This window comes from Sarcophilus harrisii, chromosome 6 (genome assembly GCF_902635505.1).
Source record: "Sarcophilus harrisii chromosome 6, mSarHar1.11, whole genome shotgun sequence".
Classification (NCBI taxonomy): domain Eukaryota; kingdom Metazoa; phylum Chordata; class Mammalia; order Dasyuromorphia; family Dasyuridae; genus Sarcophilus; species Sarcophilus harrisii.
Genome location: NC_045431.1, coordinates 106,560,728 through 106,581,846, shown reverse-complemented (window position 1 = coordinate 106,581,846; position 21,119 = coordinate 106,560,728). Strand labels below are relative to the sequence as shown.

At 33.5% G+C, this 21,119-nt stretch overlaps 1 protein-coding gene across 2 annotated transcripts in view; it reads left to right on the top strand.

Moving 5' to 3' along the window:
• The window catches only part of GPM6A (glycoprotein M6A), a 483,660-nt gene that overhangs the window by 410,177 nt on the left and 52,364 nt on the right, over positions 1-21,119 (top strand). For both annotated transcript variants that reach the window (XM_031943153.1, XM_012552097.3), the window contains exon 3: positions 18,595-18,751. In XM_031943153.1, the coding sequence (XP_031799013.1) occupies positions 18,595-18,751 (157 nt within the window). The remainder of the gene's footprint in view (positions 1-18,594; positions 18,752-21,119) is intronic.

Below are 21,119 nucleotides of genomic sequence, written 5' to 3'. Positions count from 1 at the left end.
ATTTGTTTGTAGTGAAAGAGAACATTGTCATCGGAGTTTTTCAGCATTATCCATAGTGATTTTTGTGTACAAAAATGTGTCTGGACATTGTTCCTCTTGTGTTTTCCAGCTCCTACTCTTTGGATCAGTCCATAATGAAAGCTTTTAATCAGCAGCCACAGATGCCTATGTCTACACTGGAATTTTATAAATCTATACCTTGTAATATCCTAGTTCTTCCTGCACTTTTATTTATATCTACAAAATAATTAAATCAATGCCGGCTTTAATTCCTACCAAAAAGCTGTTTCTTAAAAGTGTATGTATGTATGCATGTGTGTGTGTTTTAACTCTTATAATTCTTAGGAACTTTATAAGATTTCTAAGACTTAGTTCTTACAAATTTTTGAATAAGCCTATTAATTCTGCCCTAATTAATTTATCTGACTTATTTCCTGAAGGCCTTAATAGTTTTCCTTTTTTCCTTGCAGTTATATGTGATTATAGCTAGAACACTGTCAACTATTCAGAAAGTAATCAATCAGTTTTTACATTCTTTGTTAAAACAGGTTGTCAGTATTTTTATTTTTAAAAATAGCTTCTTAATAGGTTCAGGGGTTTTAGAACCTATCTGTAGATATGATTTTACAGATGAGGACACTGAGTCAGAAAGTGTCTTATGGTTTTCACAGTCACATTAATCCTAAACTGGCTACTTGGATTTTAATCCAAATCCTCTGAATCTAAATCTATTAGTTTTTCATGCATACCACATTGCATGTTTCATGCTTCAGTGTTATTTATTTTAAAGTACCTATACTTCATTTCCCCTTTAATTTTTCTCCATTCCATATCTTCCTTTTAATTTGGGAATACCCTTTACATTTTGGAAGAAAGCAAGAGGTTTTCTCCACCAAGTTCTTTCTTTAATCATGTGCTTTCATGTGCCTAGACCTCAATTTCCTCATATTTATTACAAGATACTAACATTTAAATTTTTATATGATAATTGACAGTCAATATTCTTGGATTCTACATTGCCAGAGTTCAGGGTAATATAATATTTGTGCCACTTGCAGAATTCCTTGTCTATCAGATGACTCTAAACTTTGCCTGAGCTACTTTTATCCAATCTTTTTTTTTTTTTTGAGAACTTGTTGGGTTAATTCAAATGATTTTTCCAAATATTTATTATCGACTCAATTTAAAAGAAAGGTAGATTGATAAATTTTATATATGTCTTTCTGTTCTTCCAATGTCTCAACATCCCCTTTCCAGTGAGTTTTCTATAACATGCACTGCATTTTCTCTGATTGATTCTGTTTCTTGCCTCCCCCTTCCTCCACCTTTTTATTTCAGAAAAAAATATTTATTTGTACTATTAACATATTTAATTCACTAGAATGTGATCAGAATTTTCCATACAGGGACATCTAGCTGGTTTAGTTATTGTTTTAGAGTTGATTTAAAATTTTATGAAAAAACTTTTTCAGTGGAAGGAATCTGCTAATGTCAAAACATTCATCACATTTTTTCTTCTTCAATTAATATTTATGAAAATTTCCTGAGTAATAGCCTTTCTTGAAACTTTAGTTCATTTTTTCTTTTGTTATTATCAATAATGAATCATACTCCTGAGCTACTTACTATAATAATTCAGTAGTTCAGATATCTATGATTTCATTTATGGATGTTCTATCAATCCATATCATTTTTCCATGCTATAGTCAACAGTTATCATGAATTGATATGACCCCTAAAAGATGTCCTTGATGGTAAGCATCTGTGATCTTGGGGATCCATCATCTAGATGGTTTATGAGTCATATCCAAGTCTTTCCTTCTTGTGCAGAATTCACCACAACCTATGTTCCACTGGCCTTAGAGAACCCAGTCTCACTCCTATAATAATGAAAGGAAAGGAAGTATCTTAATTTTTCCATTATTGTAGATATAGATAATGGAGGAAATAGAACCTATATTGAGTAGCATTTAATTAAAGGATGTTTTGAACATGCTTCAAAATACCAATTTTGGGGGTATTATTTTTGGTACTAATATTTTCAGTAAAAGTTCTCAATTTAAAAAATCAGAAGTAGTAGTCTATGCCTAAAGTTCTATATTACTTAGAGACTTATGTAATACAAATAAATTTACTAACTTACTTTTCTTGGAAAATTTGAATTTAAAAAGGATTTTCATTGCTTAGCAACTGTTTTACTTCTGAAAGTTTCAAAAGTTAACATAGGATGTGACTTAAAAGCCAGCGAGAGAGAAAATAGCAAAGTTTCAAGTCATCACCATCTTTTTAACAGTCAAGTTACATAATATGAAATAAAAAATTATTTCCAGCCCTGGAGTGAAGCAGCAACACATGTGAAAACTTCATAAGGCTTTTGAGACAAAGATTATCATTTGAAAATGGTTCTAAAACTTGAGAAATATTACGCCAACAACCAAATGATTATTTCTTATTACATATAATATATATATATATATATACTTTGATGGGAGGGGAGAAGAAGAAGGACATGTTTTGTTTTATACCCAAGTTAGCCAAAATAGACAGAGAAGGGGAAAGGGAAAATATCCCTGTGATTATTACACACTCTAAACATAATAGTTCAAATAAATCAAAGATTAATTGCACTTAAAGCAAGAAGACAATAGTCAAAGAAAAGAAGAAATTCTAGAACTTACTAATATCTTGCAAGGAATAGAACATCTTAGAAAATCTTTAACAGTCATAGTGCAAAGAGAACTTCTACCAGAAAATCTTTACCTAAATCCTAGCCTTTGTCTTTTCCCTACCCTTTTAAAATCAAATATCATTATACTACTAAAAGTAATGGACCAATATGAAATCTCAATCATCTCTCCATTGAGTACCAAATAATCATATTAACTCTTAAAGTCAACCTAGTTTTTCCATGACATTTTCAACCATAAATGAATCTGTTATATCGTTATCTGGGCATTTTTAGCTTATCTGCCAACCCCTTCAAAAATTCTCTTTCATCAGGTAGAAAAAAGCTCAAGGGAGCAAGTCAAAAGACTTGGATTTGGGTCTGGGCTTTTTCCCAATCATGAAACATTTTATGAAACCAACTTAGCTTTACTTTGCTTAGTTGTAAAATATAAAATACTATTTTACTATCTGACTAACTATGCACTGAAAAAAATGCTATATAAATGTCAGCTTAATTGTAGAGTTCTGTCACTAATTACATATATGACCTAGAACAAGTCACTTGACATTTCTCAAAGGTTGGGTTTTACCATCTGCAGAATAGGAATACTACTACTTTATGGTTTATTATGAGAAAATTATTTCCAAACTGAAATACTGTAGAAATGTGAGATATTATCTTTCATTCATGCTTTTTACTTCCAATTTTATGGGAAAAAAAGGATAAATTAACAATAATGTGGCAGCTCTTTACCAGCCAATTCTTTAATATTAAATAATTATCTAGGAAAACCAGCTTACATTTCCTAACATGAAGTAGATAGGAACTTACAGTCTTCACTGGGGTTTAAATGTGGGCATAGACAAAATGGCAACTTGAGAAGTGTGTATGTATGGAAGTAGAGAGATGTGTGTGTATGTGCTTGGAGGATGGAGTTAAGTGGGCCAGTCTTTCATTTATGATAAAATGGTGACTGATTAAGAGTAGAGGAGAATGGCTTTAAGGGCCATTTGTATATATGAATATTTTGTTGTTGAGTCATTTTTCAGTCGTGTCCAACTCTTCAGGATCCCAGTTGGGGTTTTCTAGGCAAAGATTGCCATTTCTTTTTCCAGGCCATTTTACAAATGAGGAACTGAAGCAAACAGGATTATGTGACTTGGTTGAAGTCCTCAAGACCTTGACTTGTCTTCCTGAAGATCCATATTCCTGACTCCAGGCCCAGCATCCATTGTGCCAATTAGTTGTTCAAACCAAAATATATGTTTACAAACATACACACACATATTTTTTCTATATACATATGTATATACATGCATACATATTTTACAATATCAGTAATCACTCATTAAGTGTCTACTGTGTACCAGACACTATGTTAAGAACATATACATATATACACAGGGGAGAAAGTCAGAGAGAGAAAGAGACAGACAGAAAACATGAACATGAATGAGTGTGCATGTATATACATTTAAAAGCTTCTAGCCTTTTTGAGAAATAGATTTCAAACCACCTTCCATTCCTCCTTCTCCTTAAATGGTTGCCTCCACCTCCCTATCCCTTACTACTCAGCTCCTAACACAAAGGGTCTGTCTTCTCCAAAGCAACTTGCCTTGAGTTATTGCTTTAATTTCTGGCATCCTAAGGATGAGTCTATTCATATGTGAACTTCAAGGAAACAAAGATTGGGAATTTTCAAAGAATTATTCTCAGCTTAAAAAATATGAGAACCATCTTGCTGTGCTAAAATAGAATAGAATTAGCTAACTAAAAATGTCCTTTTCACATATATGTATGTGACTATGTATGTGTGTGTGTGTATATATATATATGTACATACACATATATATATATTACTATCAATAAAATCTAGTTGTTTTGACATTTCCTTTCCAAGATTACCCATAAGATGTCTTCTGTTGGTGGAATTTTCATTTTGCCAGTAGGTTTCCATTTAAATCTTATGTTTGTTTTTGTGACTATGCCCTAAGGCATATTTTGATGTGTCTTTAGTAAAACATTTTAATAAAGAAAATGTATTTATTAGTTGGCATTTGTAGAACACTTCTTTTCAAACAGTCTTCATTAATTTTTTTATCATTTAAAACTGAAAGTAAAGGTAAGAGCTCAGCTAGCCTAACCTCTCATTAGACAGACAGCCCCAGAGTGGCAAAGACATCTGGCCAAGATGACAGAGGTAACAAGAAGCAAAGCAGAAATTTATATCCTGGTTTTCTGAATCCAAACTCTGCTAGTGGTGAGGAAACTGAGATTTGGGGAAGTTCCATGACTTGTCCACATGTTTGAGACTACATTTTATTCACTGCAAATTTATTCTTATGTCATCGTGCTTCTCTTGCTGAACCTGGTAAATTAATGAAGTTGCTAGGTATTGAATTTGAAGTCAGTAATATCTGAATTTGAAACTTAAGTCAGGCATGTATTGTGTGATCCTAAAAAACTCCCTTGACTTTTCTCAACCTTACTTTCCTCAATTGTAAAATGGGGATAATGATAGCATCCCTGCCTCACAGGCTTGTTGTGAGGGCTACTGATGTCATGATTTATGTAAAACACTTGGCAAACTGAAAATCTCTATATTAAATGTTGGCTATTATAAGAGTCATTATTAGCATTTTACAGATGAAAAAACTAAGGCTCAACAAGGAATCACCCAGTACTTACTTCACTCTTCCTAATTAGGTATCATATCTGACGCAAGAGTGGACTGTATCTGAAACAGGTAAAAAAGAGCAGGGAGTGCTTGTATCATTTCACCTTTTTTCTACAGTACAGATATCTTGCTGACTTCTTTTGATTTCTTAAAAATTGTATTTTGTTTTCCAGACATTTCCAGATTTCCCACAAAATTGTCAGGGATTTATGCAGAGATATAGCTCACAGTTTGCATTATCATGATCACAGAATCTCAAAGGTACCACCAGAATTAAGAAAAAAGAAAAGTCATGGCCAAGATTAATAGCATACAAAATAGTATCACATAAAAATATCTCTAGAAAATAAAAAAAGTTTTATAATAACATAAAATATTGCTACTATCCCCACTTAGATCTCAGATGTTAGAAAGCAGAAGTACAGACATAACAGAGAAATGTTTTATAATTCTTTACCTGCTCTCAAGATTTCTTAAAAAATAAAACAAAACAAAGCAATCTAAAATACCAAAGACCTTATCTAGGTGTAAATCTGTGAACTCAAGAATTCTGTAATTCTTGCCTGGAGTACTTTCAATGATTTGCTTTGCCAAGGATCCCCAAGAGAAATAGGTCATTTTAAAATTAGTAATAATAATTTTTAAAGAGATAATCTAACTCATCTAAAGTTATCATGACTTTTCTTCTTATTGGTATTAGGAGACTATCTTTTATACTCAGAGACTATCATTTAGGATTTTATTAACTGTGAGAAGTACAGTAAGAAAAATGTACTTGAAAATGAGGGAGCCATTGTAATAAAATCAAAAGACATGTTTAAAGTTGATTTCTAACTTTTGTATGTGCATGCATGCTTAGTTATGATAGATGACTGTGAGCTAATCATTTAATTTTTCTGAGACTCAATTTCCTCATTTGTAAAAGATTCAAACAAAAAAAAATCCTGAAAAGCCCATCATAATCATTTGGAAGATAAAAACTGTAGTGATTATGATGACCTTTACCTCTCACTCTGGAGGTAGAGCCTGCTAGATAAGGACTTAATATTTCCCTCCCTGAGAAGTTCTTGGTACAAGAGAGTGGAATATAGAGAGGGAGTAGTACCAGACAGTCATTGACTCTAAGAGCCTTGCCATTCCACCAGACCAAGCCAGAACACACACCTAAAGTGTCTGTTCAGGGAGATAGTGAGATTAGTCACAAGCTAGGGGGGCCTGATCCCAACTCAAGACTGGGTCAAGGTGATAGGCCATTAGCAGGAAGAATGGACGAACAAGCTCAAAGAATAATAATTGGCAAATTCATTGGCCCTTGAAGAACTATATTCCCCTTACTAGAATAACCTAACTGTAGGGCATCCAGGATGAGTTAGATTTGCTGCTCTTTAATCTCACTTCTGACTTCAGTCTGGACATATAATTAATAACAGTTGCTTAATGTGCTGATGCTGTAGGCAGTAGAGGACATATGGTTTTTGTTTAATCATAATTAAAAATTTGAAACAAATATACCTGTATTATACATCAATCTGTGATTTCTGTGCCCATGCAGATTTAGTAGATGACATGTAAAAATGGCTGTGGCCTAATGACTTCTTAACCTGCAGCCATATGGTAAAGAGCTCTCTCAAATTGGCCAAACTGGTCCTTAGACAGCAGGCTTTTATAAAGTCCACTCCTCAGAGGCTACAGCAGACTTTCCAGCAGTTCCTTTGAAATAGTCAGTGAACAAGCACAGCCATTTCTACATTAAAAAGAGGTGCTGTGTTTGAAGAAGTACTTCACTGAAAGCCAGGTATGATAATTGGATAAAAATCACTTCCTTTAGAATTGTAAGAATGCTCATGAGCAGGCCCAAGCATCATAAAGAAACTTTGTTGTATGCTCCAATTTGCTATGTTAGAACTTAGTATTATCATTTTTTAGTACTCGGGATGGAAAAATACATTGGAGCTTTTTAGGAATACAGAAGCTTTGGGGCATATCACAGCAGAAAAATTCCCTCACTGAGTTGAGACTTCAGGAAAGACAAAAATTCTGAGACAGTGCATGATAGAAATATATATTCCAGGTAGGGAGAACAGCTTGCAGGAATGGATTAGAGAGAGAACAGCCTGGGAATAGAGAGTATCTTCAGGAGGCCAGTAAAGCAGTCCAAGCAAAAGTAAATGAGGACCTACAGTTGCCATTTTTAATTCTCAAATATGCTTTGTGCGATGATATACATAAATGATGCTCATTGGATGGTAACTAATGGATATATCTTCACCTTAGATAGGTATTAGCTCAATTGTCATGTTTGAAATATAAAATGAGAAATCACTAAACAGTGTCATTCCATGGCCTTTCTGGTTATGGTTTTACCCCTTTAAATTACATCATCTATTATTTTTAAAATTTTTATTCTCTTCAAGGAGTTTAGCAGAATTCAAACACCAGCTCTGGAACCAGCTTCCTAATGTGGTTCTCAGCAAGGCATCTAATTATTGTTGGTTCCAGTTTTATCTTCAGGAAAAATGAACAGAATGTCATGTAGGCTGGTTTTACATGACATTCATTCATGACAGCTCCCAAAGTAGTCTGAAATGAGAAAGATAAATTTACTGGTTGAAAGAAGAAGAAATGTTTGCACTTTTAAACACTGATAAAATCTCATTTTGTGTGTATGTATCCATTTTACAAATACATGTATATACCTTTTATATAGATATATACATATTTGTAATGAAATAAACTTTAGGGTAGAAGAAACATAAGGTGGCTATTCTTTTCAGTTTATATTTGAATTCAACAATTTTCTATATTCAGTATCAATGTGCCCTCATCCTCCCTGGCAAAAGTGATCTTACTTCCCAAGTCCCCCACGACACTTTGGTCACACTTTTCTTTGGGAATTATTACATCATAATATATATTATAGTTATTTTTGCAACTTAATTGTCCGGAGAGCTGGACTACTTTTCCAAAAGCACCTAAGCAACTTGCCTGAAATAAATACTTGTTGAACAGATAGATGGATGAATGACTAGTAAGTATATAAATAGAGGAAGCCATTTCATTTCTCTGGGATGCTTCTCTTCCAATATACCCACATATCCATTTCTACCTTCATTATCGCAGTTTTGCACTAAATGGTTTATCTCCTTTGTCCTTCTCCCTCTTCTCTACCACCAGCCATATGTCACCTTGATCATTTCCCCCGCCTTTTCAGGTAGAATTTACTTACTATTCTTTTCCCTTCTAACCTGGGGCCTAGCTATGTGATTAAAGTAATCCATCTATATGCCTACACCCTTCTACCTTCCCCCAAATCAAGTACTGGTAAATGTTTAACATTGAGGGGGGAAGAAGAAGTATTGTAGGACACATTTGTAAGTTTATTCTGCATTATTATCATTTTTTCTATCACTTTCTTAACAAACTCAAGAAAACATAAATCAAGCCCTGTAGCATTTGCCGAATGACATATAAATGCTCACACAGAAAATTTAATGAAATAGCTTCAGCACATCCTCTTCCCCAGACATCCTCCCATACTGTCTATAAATGATGCATAAATAGTGCCTGGAACAGGAGAGACTTTTGGTACCTATTCACAAAATTGTTCATTTAGAGTGAATTTATAGTGCTAAGTACTTGATGAAGTCTTGATAAATCTTTGTTGATTGAGTAAATGACTTACTTTATTAAACTTTTTTCTTCTTAAATGGGTAGTTTGTGTGTGTGTGTGATTTATGTATATGTGTTAATGCAATTGTTTCTTATTTCATTAAAGAATTATGGAAAATATGAGAAGATATTTATACTAGACTGCTAGATGGCTCAGTGTATGGAATGCTGGGTATGGAGCCAGAAAGACTCATGTGGAGTTCAGATCTGATCTCAGACACTTACTAGATGTGTGGCCCTGGCAAGTCACTTATCCCTGTTTGTCTCCTCATTTAGAAAATGAGTCACAGAAGGAAATGACAAACCATTCCAATATCTTTGACAAGAAAACCCCAAATGATGTCACAAAGAATAGGATATAACTGAAATGACTGAACAATTCATACTAAACAGCAGGCCATATAACAGTACAGTAGTCCCAGGAGATTCACACTGAAGAAAGATATGGTTTAGAGTCTGTAGGGTAGTCATTTAATATTTGAAGTTCTGAAGAAAGATGGAACTTTCTAGGAAAAAGGAAACAACAATGTGGAAACCTAGTGCTTCCTAGTACTGTTGATTTCGGAGATGGAAGGGACATTGATCATTTATGTCAACCACCTCTTTTTTAACTTATCTGAGGGGATGAGTAACCTCTGCTCTTGCAGCGAAACATCCAACTCTGCCTCCAACTTACCCAGGTTGAATGGAGCTGGAAAGAACCCTGATTTCTTAGAGGAATTTTTAATTTACAACTGAACAACAAAAGACGGTTTTTTTCCTCTTGACAATTGAATTATCTTTTTTTATGACAATATTTTGTTTCAATCTGGTTCTTCTCTTAGAGCAATACATTTTTCAGTTACAAATGTTATGTAAATTGCTACACTATAAAGTTTATTGTCATTCTACCACATTGCCCTAAATGTTTGACGTGGTAAATAGGCTTTGCTAGTTTAAACAACTCAGACATGTTAACTGGCATGAATAACTTGCTGGTTCACACTGTGTCCCATTGCTCTTGGCAAATAAAGGATGGCAGGATTTAGGTTTAAACAGTCAAAATAAATCTCTCCAGTACATTAAGATAAAACCAGATTCTCTCCTCTTTTCTCCTTATATACAGCGTCATCTTTTAGGATATCAAGTGTTTTATTAATATTTTAACATGGATATGTTCTCAAAAGATTCTAGATTTTCCCCCGTCTTCTTCCTCAGTCATTTCTGCCTCTTTCTCTTGCTCTAAATTATATCATTATATATCATTACATCACTAGGGAAACATTATTTATTGTAAGATTAAATTAATCATAGAGAACTCACATGCTAAACTAGATAACCATTGTCTTATCAGTTCCACAGAGTTAACACCTTGTTGTAGGATTAAATCAATCATACAGAGTTCCTGCCCTTTATACCTCTGCTTTTACTTTCTCTTCCTTTTCTATTTCATTTGCAAATTCAACTCACACAGCTTTGTAAATGTATCCCTAATCTATGCTTCTAGTCCTGAGTTTTAGACTTGCAAGGACAAGGTCTCCCACTGCATGCAGAGCCATCTCCAGTCATCCTGATCTATATGTTACCACTGGACCCAAATGGCTCAGAAGAGGAAAGTAAGGCAGGTGGTGTTGTCCAGCTCTCTTTCACTTATATCCAATTCACTTACATTTCATGACATCACCTCTCTCATGTTGTGATCTTTTTCAAGAAAGTAGTATAAACAATAACATCTGAGTTTTAGACATAGGCTTTCACCGCCTGACTATTGTAATATCTTCCCAAGAGAGTTCTTCCCTCCTCCATTCTCTTCATTGGTAATCCATGATCCCATTGCCAGAATAATATTGATTTTGAATGAGATAGCAAGAATAAAAATACAAACCATTGCCCCAAATTAGGGGACTATTCTTTTTTCTACTATTTTGATTGTTGAAATATTTTTGATGTCTCCCCTGCTCTTTCTCATTCCATTTTTATCCTCATATCTTCTCCCTTCCTTATACTCAAAACTTGAGTAAAACTCAACTATTCTCTACTTTCTGAATATGCCCTTTGCTTTATCCTTCCTGTCTTTACCAGTTATTTTCTCCTTCCCTCTTCCTGTCTGTTGAATTCCTATTCATTCCATAATCTGCCATCCACCCTCAAAGGTCAATTAACCATCAGTTAATTTTTTGACCATCAGTTCCTCATCTGTTAAAAAAAAAAAAAAGGAAGAAAAGCTATATGCTCTCTAAGATTGCTTCCAGTTCAAAATCTATGGTCCTGTTTCCCCTTCTTCATGAAGTTTTCCTTTATTCTTCCCTTCACCCTTTCAGTCATTCCTTACTATGTTGATTCTGACTTGTATTTTTCTGTGTTCATAGATTAAAAACTTCATGAAAGCTGGGATTACATTTCATTTAAACTTTATATGTCCTCCAATGCCTAGCAAAGTGGTTTGAGCATAGATAATATGTTTGCTGCCTTGGAATGCATACAGAAAAAAGTCAAAGTCACATAAAGCCCAAGTATTATCATAATTGATTAACTGATGATCCCCATCAGCTTGGTTCCTGGTGAATGAGAAATATAAACTTAAAAATTTTTTTTATCTATTTTCTTTCTCTTCTCACACCTCCAACCAAAAATATGTGTGATGTGGGCAGAATAGCTATAATCTATGTGAAAAGGAAATTCTAGGTCATGTACCAAGTTTTCCTTCCAAGTGAAATTCACATAGCTGTTGCCATCACAATCTTCTTTGCTCAGCCAAGAACACAGCATGTTTGAGTTTCAAGGTACTGGTGGCCTCTGCCAAAAATAAAAATAAAATATATTATTAGAGTTAGTTTTGTATCATCTCTTTGGATACATACAAACATACTTCTGATTTATGAAACCATTCAATTCAGAATAATCAATTATGAGAAATAGAAAATAGCTTTGTAAGTGGAAATGAAACATTTTGCAAATTAGATTGTAATTGTAAGAGAAATTTGCGACCAATTTTAATAAGGAGAAAAAGCCATTTAAAAATAGCTCAAATAGGTTTAACTGTACTTGGAACAATTTTTTTAGATATTCTAAAACCTGGAAATGAAGGACCACAGACTTTGTAAATTCTATCAGTTGTTAAGAGATTCATAGAAAACAAATTACTTTTCACATTGTTCACACTAAAAAATGTACTCCATTTGCCACAGCATCATCCCTTTCATATGTATATAGCTGTAAATGAATGAATAAAACATTTATTAAACACTTGCTATATGCAAAACACTGTTCTAAGTGCTAATGATACAAACAAAAAAAAAATGAAAAGATTCCCTGCTTTCAAAGAGTTTATATGCCACAGGAGGACATATCACATGAAAAGTTTGAGAGGCAAGTTAGATGGAAAAGTGACATAGTCCTTAGGGTATAGAGGCAAAACAGATAGGAATTCTTCTTTAATGTTATTTCCCTTGATAAAATCATGCTAGTTTCTGATGTTGAAGGAACTTTGGTGATAAGAACTTTGTTTGGGGGAGTCTTGAGTAGAGTAACCTGCAGGAGCAGTTGCCAGGATTCATCTCCACAGGGTTTGGAAGCATTGCTCTTCTTAAGATTCTTGGGTTAATTCCTAGGTCATCTCTGTGAGAGATGAAGGGGAGATGGTGTTCAAGCTGGTGATGGTGGTGGTTTGACCTGTCTGGAACATACTGCTACCTGTCTTTCCTTTGGGACACTTGGATGCTTCAGTTAGGTTGGCTTGCCTTCCCTGGGGGTAACAGTTGGTGGGAATGGCTGATCTTTTCTCCACAGCAGCTGCTTCTTAGCAAGGGTTAGGCAAAAGCGGAACTGGTGTTCTGGGGAGGAAGTTGCTGTTGCTCTGCTGTTGTTCACAGGGTTCTTGTGTTTATCTTGTTGGTGCCAATTGGTCAAGTAGGCATCTCCACAATGATATCTCCCCTTGATGATGTCTATGGGTGCTGACCTAAAGAAAAGTCTGTTGATTTGGGAGACAGTGTGATTCTCCAGGCTCTTGAATTCATGGTCCAGGACTGTCATATAGGTTATATTTACCAAAGGATTGTTATTGGTTCATTAGCTTACCTGTCTTTAGGTTTGTTAGCTGTATTTTGCTATAGCCATAGAGTTCACATTTTTCCCCATTCAGCTGCCTCACAAATTTATCTTTGCACATTAGGAAACTGAGCTGTGGAATGTGAATTAAGGTTTGCAGATCCATTACAACAAATAGAAAGATGACTCTGATAAGAATGATCTAAGATATCATAGGAATACATACCTAGAACTGGAAGAAACCTCTAAAAACATCTTATCTCATCCCCTTATTTTACAGATGAGAAAACTGAGGCCCAGAGGCTAAGTAATTTGCCCAAAGTCACAGAGGCAGTATATGTCAGAAGCAGAATTTGAACACATATCCTTTGACTTCTGAGATAAATAGATATATAGATATAAATATATTTTTTCTCATTGTATCATCTTCATATTGGAAAGATAAAAATATATCTTATAATGTCTAAATTATAATGTCTAAGATGATTTTATTTTATATACATGACATTGTTGATTGTTCTTGTTTCTCTAAGGCTTAAAATGGTCTGTTAATACTCCATTCCCAATTACTACGATCAACTCTGGTGACTTTAACCCTAAAGATTTCTCCAGTTTAAGTGAAGGGTCTGTTTTTCAAGGATAAGATGTACACTTGGATCAAAATATGTGCTTTTTTGGGGGAAGGGGGACCAACTAAGATTACTCTTAGGAGGAAGGGGATGGAACGTAGCTCACATTTGATTTACAAAGTTATTGATTCACAACAACTTTATGAAGTAGGTAGTCTAAGTATTCCTGTTTTTTATAAAACTTGTTAAAGTTTACATATTAAGTGAAAGAATTAGAACTTGTTTTTGAATTCATAACCATCTTCAGCTGAGTTTAAAATATCTTGCCTATGGAACTGGAAGCTGAGTGCATGCCCATCAATTGGAGAATGACTAATTAAGTTATGGTATATGAATGTTATGGACTATTCTTGTTCTATAAAAATAATTAACAGGATGAGATTCAGAGAAGCCTGGAGAGACTTATATAAATCGATGCTAAGTGAAGTGAGTAGAACCAGGAGATTATTGTACACAGCAACATCAAGATTATATGATCTTTTTAACTACGGGGTGATTCATTCTAGTTCCAATGGTCTTATGATGAAGAGAGCCATTTGCACCCAGAGAGAAGACTGTAGGAACTGAGTATGGATCACAATATAGTATTTTCACTTTTTTATTGTTTTTGCTTGCATTTTTTTTCTTTCAATCGTTCTTTTTGATTTGTTTTTTCTTGTGCAGCAGGAAAATTGTGGAAATATGTACAGAAGAATTTCACGATTAACACATATTGGATTACTTGCCATCTAGGGAAGCGTGGGGGGTGGGGAGGAGAAAGGAGTGAAAAATTTTTGAAACACAATAGTTTGCAAGAACAAATGTTGATCTAACGAGTTGGAAAACTATCAAGTGCTCTTGGATAGGTAGTGTGAATATAAGAAAGATGACAATTTATTTATTTAGTGCTATACCAATCAGACTCCCAAAAAACTATTTTAATAACCTAGAAAAAGTAACAACAAAATTCATCTGGAAGAACAAAAGGTCAAGACTTTCAAGGGAACTAATGAAAAAAAATCAAATGAATGTGGCCTACCTATACCAGATCTAAAACTATAATATAAAGCAGCAGTCACCAAAACCATTTGGTATTGGCTAAGAAATAGCCTAGTTGATCAGTGGAAAAGGTTAGATTCACAGGACAAAATATTCAATAACTTTAATAATCTAGTGTTTGACGCAAAGACTGCAGCTTTTGGGATAAGAATTCACTGTTTGACAAAAATTGCTGGGAAAATTGGAAATTAGTATGGCAGAAACTAGGTATTGACCCACACAAAACACTGTACACCATGATAAGGTCAAAATGGGTTCTAGGCATAAAGAATGAGATTATAAATAAATTAAAAAGAACATAGGAGTTTACCTCTCAGACCTGTGGAGGAGGAAGGAATTTGTGACCAAAGAACTAGAAATCGTTATTGATCACAAAATAGAAAATTTTGATTATATCAAATTAAAAAGCTTTTGTACAAACAAAACTAATTTAGACAAGATTAGAAGGGAAGCAATAAACTGGGAAAACATTTTTACAGTCAAAGGTTCTGATAAAGGCCTCAGTTCCAAAATATATAGAGAAGTGACTCTAATTTATAAGAAATCAAGCCAATCCCCAATTGATGAATGGTCAAAGGATAAGGAAAGACAATTTTCAGTTGAAGAAATAGAAATTATTTCTAGCCATATGAAAAGATGCTCTAAGTCATTATTAATCAGAGAAATGCAAATTAAGACAACTCTCAGATTGGTTAGGATGACAGGAAAAAATAATGCTGAATGTTGGAAGGGATGTGGGAAAACTGGGACACTGATGCCTTGTTGTTGGGATTGTGAATGAATCCAACCATTCTGGAGAGCAATTTGGAACTATGCTCAAAAAGTTATCAAACTTTACATACTCTTTGATGCAGCTGTGTTACTACTGGGCTTATACCCCAAAAAGATCTTAAAGAAGGGAAAGGAACCCACATGTGCAAGAATGTTTGTGGCAGCCTTCTTTGTAGTGGCTAGAAACTGGGAATTGAATGGATGCCCATCAATTGGAGAATGGCTGAATAAGTTGTGGTATATGAATGTTATGGAATATTATTGTTCTGTAAGAAATGACCAGCGGGATGATTTCAGAAAGTCCTGGAGAGACTTACGTGAACTGATGCTGAGTGAAATGGGCAGGACCAGGAGATAATTATATACTTCAACAACAATATTATATGATGATCAATTCTGATAGACATGGCTCTCTTCAACAATGAGATGAACCAAATCAGTTTCATTTATTCAATAAGGAAGAGAACCAGCTACACCCAGGGAAAGAACTATGGGAAATGAATATGAACCACAACATAACATTTCTACTTCTTCTGTTTTTGTCCTTTTGCATTTTTGATTTCTTTCTCAGGTTATTTTTACCTTATTTCTAAGTCCAATTTTTCTTATGCAGCAAAATAACTGTATGCATATGTATACATATATTGTATTTAACATATACTTTAACATATTTAACATGTATTGGTCTACCTGCCATTTAGGGGAGGAGGTGGGGGTAAAGAGGGGAAAAGTTGGGAACAGAAGGTTTTGCAAGGGTCAATGCTGAAAAATACCTATGCATATATCTTGTAAAAAAAAAAAGCTATAATAAAAAAAACAATGAATGTTGAAAATTACCTTTGCATATATTTTGAAAATAAAAAAACTTTTTACAAAATAATTAAAAATCTTGCCTAATTACTTTAAAGCTATCTGCTTAGTTATGTATTATGAAATTAAATATAGGACATTACAAATATACACTATTGTAAAGGTTACTTATTTATTGGATCTCTGATGAAATGAAGTATTATGCTAGTCTCCTCCAGAACTTTTTTCATTCTGCTAGTATTTTTTAAACTTATGAATATTTTGAAAATAAAAGTGCAAAGTAACAGCAATCAATATAAAAGAGGTGTAATCAACACTGAACACGGGATAATTGAGTGTGATTTAGCTCCAGGTCAAATCACTTAGTTCTTAATAGTGAATATACTAACAGCTTTAAAATATATAACATGGAATGGAAACAAAGACCTAATGGAGAAGTGTCACATTTTTAAAAATAAGCTTTGTAGGGTGCATAAAAACAGTAATTCATGCATTTACTATTTTTCTTCCCTGTTGTAGACAGACAATAACTGCTTTATGATTGTGTCAATATAATTCTATGGGTGTTAGTATGTGAGACTCAATCTTGGATCAGACTTTCTTATTTAAGAATGAGACCTAGCCAGGATTGTCAACATTATTGAGTCTATTCTTTGTTTAGCTGTCTTAACCGTTTTTGGCTTCTATGATTCTTGATTCATTGCAATTTATAGTTTTGACTATTTCCTGGGTGACTGAATCCTGCCAGATCACCTTAAGAGGAATGTTTCTTTGGGCTCCCCGAGCTAAGCATTTTTGACACCTCACCCTGATTTGTTAATAGTAGAATCACTTCTTCAACCTGACTTCTTCCTTGATGAGACTTCAGACACTAACTCTTTACCCTGTAATTCATCCATCCATTTTAACATAATTAGTCTTAGGCTATTTGATTGTCAAATGAAATAAAGATTGATCACATAATTAAAGAAAGCAGTGTTGCTCATATGATGTTGTATGTTGCATTGTTCAAGTTCCATTATATGTATGTGTACTGTACATAATGTATATATTATTTTTTGTGTATACATATGAATTTGCAAATATATATTTGTGTGTGGTATATATATATACACATGTGTATGTATGTATATGTGTGTGTATAGTCTAGAGACAGAAAGAAAGAGAATGAATTATAACTTTGTAGACTGAATCACTGGTATCTGATAGATGGATCTAAATTGTTATGTTATAGCAAAGTTTAGCTTAGATGTTGTGTAGGAATCCATATAAGAAAATGGAGCCTGGAAAAAAAAAATACCTTCCATTTTAAAGGACTGAATAGCTATTAATTTTTTTTTTTTAAATCAAGTAAGCTAGATGGTGGAGATGGCATTGTACAGTGGAAAAAGCACTAGGCCAGACATCAGAGTGTCTGAATTTGAACATGTCTTGTAATGTTCCCTTCATGATCCTAGACAAGTCACAACATCTTTGGGCCTCAGTTTATTTATTTGTAAAATGAGTTGGTTGAATATGGTGATCTCTAAGGTCACTTCTAGCTCTGGATCTTTATCTGTAATCTATTACCTCATTTAATGCACACATCTAGGAATTTTACATACTTATATTTTGTAGATTTATATTAGTATAAAGATAAAGACGAGTGACTAATCTAGTTGGCTTGTGTTGAAGTAGAAAAAAAAAGATATTCATAAATTTACTTATATGTTACATATACATGAATTCAATTTACATTTATTACCAAAAGTATTTTTATGAATATTTAGTACTATTCTAATAGATCTATAGTGAGTGTGCAAAATACACATACAGACACATGTATATTTATGTCTATACAAAATTATAACAGAAAACATTATACATGCAATTAACCATTCAAAATTCAGATGCATATTATTAGAAACTATCATCATTTACATATAAAATAGTATTTCTGTTAATTAAATGTTTTTCTGCAATATACATGGGTATTATGGAATATAATGATTCATTATTCCAATCTGGCTAAATTAGCTAATTTTGCTAAAATGTAAAAATTGCTCTCTTCTTGGGTCTTTCAAGTCCCCATTCTCCTATATGGCTTAAATTTCTTATTAAAAAAAAATATATAAGTTTCACACCAAGCTGGATGTAGTAATATTGGTTGAAATGATCTAGACCTGTTTCTGTCTTCTAATTCAGAACATAAGCATCTCATTGGTTTTCATTACAATGAATCCTCAAAAAATTAGAATTTTGGATTTTTAGCTTTTTATTTAAAGAGTTATTAAGATAAATATTTCTGATTTTTTTCTTTATAGGATTGATATTTTCAAATATGTGATCTACGGTGTAGCAGCTGCCTTCTTTGTGTATGGAATTTTGCTGATGGTGGAAGGATTTTTTACAACTGGTGCCATCAAAGATCTCTATGGAGATTTCAAAATCACCACTTGTGGCAGATGTGTGAGTGCTTGGGTATGTAATTGCATAAACTTTTAAATAATTCCCTTTTAAAATGCACAAATGTTTGAATGTGTTTACCAAAGTATTAAAAGATTTATTTTTGTCCTTCCTTTCCAATGTGAGAGGGGTGAGGAAGGGATGAGTTGCTGTGATAATCCAGCCATTACTGGAGATAGGATTCTGGTTAGAAAGAATCATTTGGAGACATCTCCCCATAACCATCAATGACCCAAATGCTATTCTAGTAACCACCTCAAACTAACTATTCAGTCTCCTCCCCACCCCACCAGTGTAGTGGTAATACAGTGAGTATTACTAGAGCAGGGATATGAAGCCGACCTATTTTTGTTTACTTAATACTTAATAAAAACCTATTGAGTAATAAGTGAATAATAAGCTCCCTTTTCTTTTCAAGTCATGGAATTGAAGGTTGTGAGCAAAAAACTAAAACAAATAAACAAAAAAATCAACTACCTCCTATCATTATCTATTGTAGTCTTACTTATATAGGTTCTATCCCTCAAGAACCACTATTACATTGTAAACAAACTGCTCTTCATATTAAACCTTTTCTCTCACATAACCTTTCCATCTCCTTGAGATCATGGAAATCTGACTATAATATGCAGACCCTTTCTAGCACCACAGGCTCTTCCCTAAATTCAATCTCTGGCTTTGTTCTTAAGTTCAATCTTTTATCCCTAAGGGGCAAATTATAAAGTGCCTTTAGAAACTGAGTATGAGGGATGAATGAAAGATTAGTATTAAAGTTATCTTCAATATTTGCTACCAAGCAGTGTCATTATGTTTCATGAGATATTTTATTTTGAAAAGAGATCTGTAATTCTAAACTAGTTACAAGAGATTGTCCAAATTGTTTTCATTTTCTTTCTTCATTCTAAGAAGTCACAGATTTGGAATCCAACAATTTTATAGTATTCTCCCAGCATTAGTAGTAGTATCTATTTTTTGTATATATGTGGCACATTGCCATATATGTGCATGTGTTTGACTCTAAGTAGTTATTTCTTAATTTGATATTACCACTAAAATTTAAAGCCTTTTTAGCTGCCTGTTTGCTCAACTTACTAGTGGCAAACTGTTTCTGTAACATCTTCAATATTATTAGAAAAAAATTCAGAGTCAGGCACATTTCTAATCTTACTTAGCAAGTAAAAAAAATCATTAAATTCGATGACTAAAGGAATAAAAATCATACTATTATTTTTCTTTCTTTAAAAATCAAGAGAAAATTAAATAATTTTTTTTTGTCCTCTCTAGGAGAAGGAACAATATTTCAACTGATGTAAGAGTTTGGGCAAATTGTGCTTGGCATAAAAAAGTAGGCCATCCATATTCTTACCCTAAGGATATTTTGCTAAAAGAGTAGGCAATACATTTTCCAAAGTCTCTGAATATTTAAAAATATATTCAAGAAGTTTCCCTTTGTAGTATGTAAGGCAAATATACAAAAGGTCTAAATCTGGGTCAGTTTGAGTAAAATGAATATAGTATTTCAATTCCCCCAAAGCTGGCGAAACTCTTGACATTCTGCATTTTCACATACAGTAAAAGATTATAAAAATCTTTTCTCAGTTACATTTTGGAACAAAGTGTGTTCTTGCATACAATAAATTTTGAACTCCCTTAAGGATTATGGTAGGGGACAGGCTAAGACAGATCCATGAGTCATGAGACATTGGTTTATATTGCTATAAACATGGAATATCCTACTTTGAGGCCTTATTATGGAGTCATCCCTATTTTCTTGAAAGCCATGATAAGACTTAACAATCTAGAAAGGCTTTGACTATGAAGCCAGAGGTAGATTATATGGCAACTGTTCTAGGACCTTTGCTACAATTCTGGGAGCTCAAGCACTGGAATGGTGAGTATCTGATCACTGCTTATTTCCTACTAACATTACTTCCCACTAGCATCTTAAATAGGAGTTCAAGTGGACACCTACAAGAGAAATTTAAACATTCTCAGGTGTTTGGCAAGTCTTTTGTTTTTCCTTCCATTATTCTATTCAGAAACCAAAAGTGCAGGACATTTTGATCTTCTTCATCCAAAAGAAACCAGATAAGAAGATGTAAAGAGCTGGAAGAATTTAAAATTAGAAAATGCTTGCTTAAGCAATATAATTTGTCATTTGAAGGTTTCTGTCAACAAAGCAAATATTTATACAATTAGGAAGAAAGGGAGATTTGAGGGCAATGTTACAATTTCAATACTTATAAACATTTTTTTCCTCTATTTTCTTCATTCAAGTGGACCCAAATTCTTCAGTTCATTTTGTCTCCTGTGACATTTGTCTCTCAATTCCAGGGAGAGAATCTCACTCATTTTAAATATAAGACATATACTCCCGTTGCCA